Source organism: Nannobrachium achirus, assembly GCF_963921795.1.
Source record: "Nannobrachium achirus genome assembly, chromosome: 4".
Lineage (NCBI taxonomy): Eukaryota > Metazoa > Chordata > Actinopteri > Myctophiformes > Myctophidae > Nannobrachium > Nannobrachium achirus.
In genome coordinates this window covers 24,455,807-24,463,432 of record NC_137813.1, presented here as the reverse complement: position 1 = coordinate 24,463,432, position 7,626 = coordinate 24,455,807, and the positions used below count along the sequence as shown (strand labels likewise).

At 43.0% G+C, this 7,626-nt stretch overlaps 1 protein-coding gene across 1 annotated transcript; it reads left to right on the top strand.

Moving 5' to 3' along the window:
- Window positions 1–1,081: 1,081 nt before the first annotated feature.
- nptx1l (neuronal pentraxin 1 like) lies at window positions 1,082–6,062 on the top strand (the record flags this gene model as incomplete). Its single annotated transcript, XM_080723166.1, has 5 exons — window positions 1,082–1,792; window positions 2,418–2,625; window positions 3,560–3,804; window positions 4,224–4,403; window positions 5,841–6,062. 5 exons carry the CDS (start codon window positions 1,082–1,084, stop codon window positions 6,060–6,062), a joined length of 1,566 nt encoding a protein of 521 aa, XP_080579292.1.
- Between the last annotated feature and the right edge of the window lie 1,564 nt (window positions 6,063–7,626).

Below are 7,626 nucleotides of genomic sequence, written 5' to 3'. Positions count from 1 at the left end.
ATACTTTAAGTACATTTTTATGCTAATACTTTTGTACTTTTACTAAAGTACATTTTTAATTCTGGACTTTCACTTGTAAAAGAGATTGCAGTATTGATACTTTTACTTACATGTGAGTAGTAGACTTTCCACTGGCCTGCATGCAAAGGTCGAGTCTGTATAGGCCCTGTGATGAGGTGATGGACGGAGCTGTCCATGGTGCTGATCTGACTGCATCTGCATGTAGCCTGTATTTCTTGTCTGTGTGCACAACACATGATATCATGATATGGTCACCTTGCTGCACAACTCTGCACAGCCCACACATCTGCGTTTTCCCAGATGAATAATACAAAAAGAGAAATGAAAATGTGTAGTTTTGATAAAAGATTTAACATCTAGGAGCCTGAAAGAAGAAGAAGAAGAAGAAGAAGAAGATGAAGATGAAGATGAAGAAGAAGAAGAAGAAGAAAAAAGGCGTTCATACTTTGTTGCACGAAAAGAACAGCAGACCTACAAGCTCTCAACGCGTCCGCATCCATGATGCGGTTGTGAGCTTGCATATCGGCTATTTTGGCGACCGAGTAGTAGCCTATAGGCCAGTGGTTTCCAAACATTTTTGCTCCTGACCCAAAAGAGAGATTAGATGTTTGCCAGGACCCAATAGTGAAAACAGGCAGCAGATCTTCAAGCTCAAACGCGTTGCTGTGTTGTGAGCGTGTAGATCATCTATTTTCATTAGGCCTACTTCTTAAACATTTGTTTTCTAATGTATGGCTCAAATTTGTTCTCCTGCTATAGCTAACATGTGGAACGCCCTATCGCAAGCCCTAAAGGAGTGCATCCTAACGAAATCGGTCTGAAAAGTCAGTAAGTAACCTATATATATAGGCCTACAGACGGCTGCTACTCGAAACTTGTAATAATAGACTAAGCCCATCCTTACCTCACCCTTTCCACTGTAAATATCTTCTATTTTGTTTGTTCTTATAGAAAAAGGACAGGTTTTTGTTTATTTTTTATGTTTTCAAATAATATTAATAACAAAATGTAGGAAACAAAAAAATGAAGGGGCCCATAGATTCGTGTCCGTGACCCACACATGGGTCCCGACCCACCGTTTGGGAAGCAGCGCTATAAAGGCTTGAGCGTTGAAAGTGTGCTTCCCTTCCCTCCCCTGCCTGCCTCAGCTCGTGATGCAGTAAAGCTGCTCTGCGCAGAACCCAGGGCACTATATAAGCCCGGTGCGCACCAGAGCCAGCATTACAACGACGGCGGGACAGCTCCGTGCGCGGTTTGTCATCACTTGCATCACATTGCGGTGCTCGAACAACAACAACAAAAAAACGAACGACACCATACAGACGCCAGCATGCAGGCCAACACAAAGGGACTTCATTGGCAACTTTTACTATTTTCCCACTTATTTTTGGAGAGCTCGGCTCAAGACTTCGGACAGACCCAGTTCATTTGCACGTCCGTGCCAAAGGATATGGACATATGCGCGGCCACCTTGCAGAACAGCGTGCCCGGGGAGGACCTGAAGACCACCGTCATGCAGCTGCGGGAAACGGTCTTGCAGCAGAAAGAGACGATCATGAACCAAAAAGAGACGATCAGGGAACTGACCTCAAAGTTGGCTCGCTGTGAGAGCCAGGTCGGGCCGGAGCCCGGCGGGGACGCGCGGCCAGGAGGAGGCAGGCGGAAAGAGTCGAAAAACACCATGGGAGATGTATCGAGGGGACCGGGGGACACTTTGACGCAACTGTCACAGACTTTACAGTCTCTGAAACAGAGGCTAGAAAACCTCGAGGTAAGCTATGCATGGTGCATTACTAAGACCAATAATACTAACACAACAACATTACGCATAAAGCTCTGGGTGTGCCATGTTGTAGCCTATAGTTATTCAAGTTCCATAGAGTCAAAATATCATCCGTTATTACGATTGCACGGTTTGCACCGTTAGTACACCCCGCCTTATTACCAGTATAGCCTGAAGGAGTCATGGTGAGAACAATCCTTACCAGGATATATCGTCACTGTCCGGCAAGAACCTCGTATCTCCGAGTTTCAAAAGTGTAGTAGGCCTATGTGTTTTGGTTAATTAAAGCCCTAGGCCTACTTCATCATACAAAAAAAGTAGTGAAAATAGAAGTGAATGTGTGCTTGTAGATCGTCTGTTTTCACTATTTCAAACATTTTTAAAATGATAAATACAAAACAAACAGTTTTGGACATACAAGGTTTCCACCCGACAGATAGGCTATACAGTTAAGTTGCCTCGTCCGCACCGCTTCAGCTCACTCACGGCAATCTTTGAAGAAGTTAAGCTGGCATGGCATTATCCCGCTTGCGTCCCGGGACTTGGCTATGATGGGGATTGTAATGCACTTTTAACTTTAAGCTGTATAACACACCTCTTTCCCCCGCAACAGCAATTCAGCAGAAACAACGGCTCGGTGCAGGCGACCAGCCTGAAAGACCTGCTCCAGAGTAAAATCGACGACTTGGAGAAGCAGGTTCTCTCCCGTGTGAACAGCATCGAAGAGGGGAAACCTGGGCTGCGGAACGAGACGGAGCAGCGCGGCAGAGTGGAGTCCACACTGACATCCCTCCACCAGAGAATTACCGACTTGGAGAGAGGTGCGTGCACGCATGGGGACCATGATTTACTCCTAAAAACGCAACTTTTACATTGAAATTGCCTACACACTTCACACTACACTAACATTAGACTATTTGGATACGATTATGATATAGCCTAGGCTAATCTAGACTGAGACTGAGAGACATATCATCTCAACGAGAAATCTCATGCTCTATGTGATCAAGAGGAGAGTGGAATCCGGCGCAAAAAGCTGTAATGCTTTCTGTTAGCTCGCAAAAGAAATGCGCAGCCCAGAGTATTCAACATTTCCTTTTTTCCCCCAGTCCTTCTAATTCATGCAAATCAAATACTTATAGATGCAGTGAATGACCTATCTCTGGACTTGCACTGCGACCCTACTGAGAAGCGCAAACTTCGCCAGGACCGTAATGATGCTCACTGATGCGCTCCGTACATGTTTGAGATGCCTGTGTGGAATATTGATTAGAGCTGGGCCTCTGCTCATTACAGCACACGCATAACACATAATAGTAAAACCGCAAGGGAGGGGTAATGGGAGGAGAAAACGGGAGTGAATAGGCTAGAGCGTCGCTCCTCACTTGGCATTGCGCCTATGACGATTATCATGATGCGAGATTAAAAAAACAAAACAAAAAGTCCCGAGCAGCATAATTCAGGATGTTGTGTAACATATAAATCCCAGGCTACTGTAGGCTAAATAAACCGTCCATTTACGTAATGCAAATTACTAGAGCAAAATATGGTAGGCCTATATATTGATATGACACACACACACACACACACACACACACACACACACACACACACACACACACACGCTATTGTTGTTATGATTGGCCAACTGATTATGTGTGTAGCTAGTACATGTTTTCAAAATTGCAACTGTGATAATAATAATAAAATAGTACAAGACATTATAACAACATTTATTTTATTTTTTCATTACAGGGCAAAAGGAAAACCGGCCTTTGGACAGATTCCAGCTCACATTCCCGTTGAGAACGAACTACATGTATGCAAAAGTGAAGAGGAGCCTGCCAGAGATGTATGCCTTCACTGTGTGCATGTGGCTGAAGTCCAACGCATCCCCAGGAGTGGGAACCCCATTCTCCTATGCCGTTCCGGGACAAGCCAATGAGCTGGTGCTCATAGAGTGGGGGAACAACCCAATGGAGATACTTGTAAATGACAAGGTACTGGTAGACTACATATGTGCCAGGTTCTGTTGATTCTGAGACAAAATAACAACCGTTGACATAGAGATGTAAGCCTATCTGTACTTCCATGTCAATTAGCATTTTGTCCATATCGTCGTGGTCAGGTGGAAACCTTGTATGTCCAAATCCTTTTTTTGTTGTTAATGTTTTAAAAACAATTTAATATAGTGAAAATAGCCGATCTACAAGCACACAATGCCTCCCATCGCGAGGCGTTGTGTGCTTTGAAACTTGGAGATATGAGGTTTCTGCCTGATAGTGTCCATATAATTAGTCTCTCTGCTCATTAATGAGCAAGGCCTGGAGCTTTTAATGTGCATATTGCAAGTATTGATCATAAATTCACATGACACGATATCACAGTGGGGTCACATCTTATTTTAAATCCATTCAAGGTTGCTAAATTGCCATTCCTGATCAACGATGGGAAATGGCACCACATCTGTGTGACCTGGACCACCCGTGATGGCGTGTGGGAGGCGTTCCAGGATGGAGTGATGAGAGGCAGTGGGGAGAATCTGGCTCCGTATCATCCCATCAAACCACAGGGCATGCTGATCCTCGGACAAGAGCAGGTATAGGCTATATACCCACACGTCTGACCAGGGGTGTCGTGCCAAATTCTGGGCCCTGGGCACAAGGATTCACTATGGCCCCCCCCCATGAATGTTCTTCATAGGGGGGAGGGGGTTTAACCCATTTAGGCTGGGAACGCATTATTAAGCATTATTTTGTGTTTTAACCATTGAAAAATAGCAGATATACAAGCTCACAGTGTGGCACCGAGTGCCGCGCTGCAAGCTTGTAGATCTGATATTTTTGAAAAATCGTGAAAAAGTCTTTGAATATTTCAAATGTCAGTGGCGCTCAAACCTTTTCATGTGGAGGACCCCCAAAATGATATGTATTTGGCCACGGACCCCCATCTCAAAATATTTAGTTCCATGGACTGCCCAGAAGCAAAATTTGAGTTACAAATGTTCTCTTAAATAATACATTTATTCAAAGATTTGCACACATTTTCACGACTTTAAAAAAATAGCTAAAGTATAAAATAATTAAGGCCCCTCCACCTGGGGCCCTAGTAACTCAGTCCCACTTTCCCCCCCTTGTGACGCCCCTGCGTCTGACTTCTTTGCTTGCATATTTTTCAGTTCCTCACTGCAGTCCCCTGCAGAACTGTCCCTTCAGCACTGCAAATTCCAACGACAAGCCATTTGAAAGGGCTGTCCTTTCAGCACCATGAAAACAAACAAGGAGCCATTCAAAGAGCTGGCCTTTCAGCACCCCGAAAACAAACAATGGACTATTTTGTTGGGCAGAAACCTTGTATCTCCATGTTTGAAAAAAATTCTTCTTCTCGTAGGCGAAATTAATGTCCATCATACAAGAGTGTCGCACAAAAGCAGTGACAAAAAAATAAAAAAAATATATAAATAAAACAGTTTTGGACATACAGGGTTTCTACCCGACAGCAAGGATTTGAAAGAGCTGTCCCTTCAACAGAAAAACAAACAATGAACCATTTGAAAGAGTTGTCCTTTTCAGCACCTGGAATACAAACAACGAACCATTTGAAAGAGCTGTGCTTTCAGCACCATGAGTACATCAAGGAGCTGTCTGAAAGAGCTGTCCTTTCAGCACCACAGATACAAGGAGCTGTTTGAAGGAGTTTTTTCCAAGTTCAAGTTCAAGTTTTTAGACACTCTACCCATCCAATTATAAGATAAGACTAGTACAAACAAACTTGCTAGTGGGGAGGTTTTCAAAGGGCTAACAAGCTGAATATGGTTTTAACTGAGATCATTGATGATCATTAATGATCATTCATTAGGAGAATAATAATCCTAAAGCGATGTTATGTTCTCTTCTCAAAGGCTCTTGGGAATGGTAGATTATTTATGAACAATTTAACTAAGGTTAATGTGAAATAATTTTTCTGGGTTGATAGAATATCCTTCTTAATTAATGTCATGTTTTTTGTTTTGTTTTTTCTTTTCTTTTCACTGCAGGATACACTTGGAGGCGGATTTGATGCCACACAAGCTTTTGTTGGAGACTTGGCGAATTTTCACATCTGGGATCGGAAACTGTCAATTGGAGAGATATACAACCTCGCAACTTGCAGCAGCAAAGCACAAGTGGGCAATGTTTTTTCATGGCTGGAGACGAGCCTTGATATTTACGGAGGAGCATCAAAGTGGACTTTTGAAGCTTGTCGCCAGCTCAACTGAACTGCAGGGAAGGCAAAAGCCAATGACAAATATAGCGTTTGATAAGCCACTGTATAGCATCGGTAAATGCGTTTGGAAGATCAGGAGGTGTTTATTTTCCGCAAAGATATTGGCACCAGGATTTGTAATAAGTATTTGAATACGTCATGTGCGAACACTTGCTAGATTTGTACCAGATTTTCATGTGGGATAGGTTAATGGAAATGGACACTTTGGGATCCCGGGATGCTTGAAAGCACATTGCTCGAACCGAGCCAGTTTTGGGTCGTCTCTGTAGTTGCGGCTGATGCTGAGGTTTTTGGAATACCTGGCAGGTCGTCATCACAACACAAAATGGATGGTGCACTTCACAGACCACGGAGACCGTCAGTCGTAGGAGATTATGTAGTTTTTAGTGGGCTGACAGATGACACGCATTTTAACAGATTACTCATTTCAGTTTCTTTTTTCTTTGCCCCACTGCCTGGAATTTTCACTGTGATGAAAGTGGATTTTGGGAAAAGGAATGTATACTTCAAAAACCCTTATGAACCAGAGACGGCGCTCTTCTCTATTACTATTCTTTCCGTATCGCCACCTGCTTGACGTGATTTTGTGTAAAAGAATGACATGTTTCTTGCCAACATACAAGCCTGAGTGCCTTGGGCTGTTGATAAAAAAACAAACTCAGCACATTCATTTATGAGTTGCAGATTTGTTTTGTGTCTTTGTGTTGAATTTCTTGTAAATTAATTTAAAAAAAGAGATGTTTATTGTACACTTTGTAATCAGTTGGATAAGAGTGTCTATTGTAAAACGCAATCCGTTGATGACCATAGCACATTTTGCAGGTGTTTGTACTTTAATAGGAATGTTATCTGTACAGTAAAAGCATGACTTAATTACTGTAAATGCTGCGTCAGCATCGACGACCATTGCTTTTACGATCCTACTTTTAGGTTGAGATTTTATACTGTATTGTTATATGCTCAAAGCATGGCAACACTGACAGATGAAGAAGTTATAATTTTTCTAATAAAATTGTGATACCTGAATATATGCATGTGTGTGTGTGTGTGTGTGTGTGTGTGTGTGTGTGTGTGTGTGTGTGTGTGTGTGTGTGTGTGTGTGTGTGTGTGTGTGTGTGTGTGTGTGTGTGTGTGTGTCTGTCATGCGTGTTGTGCATTTGTGTGTGCATGCATGTGTCTGTCTGTTGGTCTGTCTGTCTGTCTGTGGAATGACGATATTGTCCCAAAATGTTGATGTGTACAGTAAGTCTGTGTGTGCACATTTCTGTGTTCTGGTTCTATGTCGGACGCACTATGTGTGCATGTGAGTTTGAGTGCACCTTATCTATGTATGTATGCCAATCTGTGCAGCCCTGCTTTAGAGCAGTGGTTCTCAACCTGTGGGTCGGGACCCCCCTTGGTTTGTTTACTCAAAAGTAAACAAACCAACATGAAGTGTTAAGTTTATAGAGGGTATATGCATATTTCTGAAAGGCAGAAGTTGTGAAAATAGCCGATCTACATGCACTCAACGCCTCGCAACGCGAGGCGTTGTGAGCATGTAAATACCGGTATGC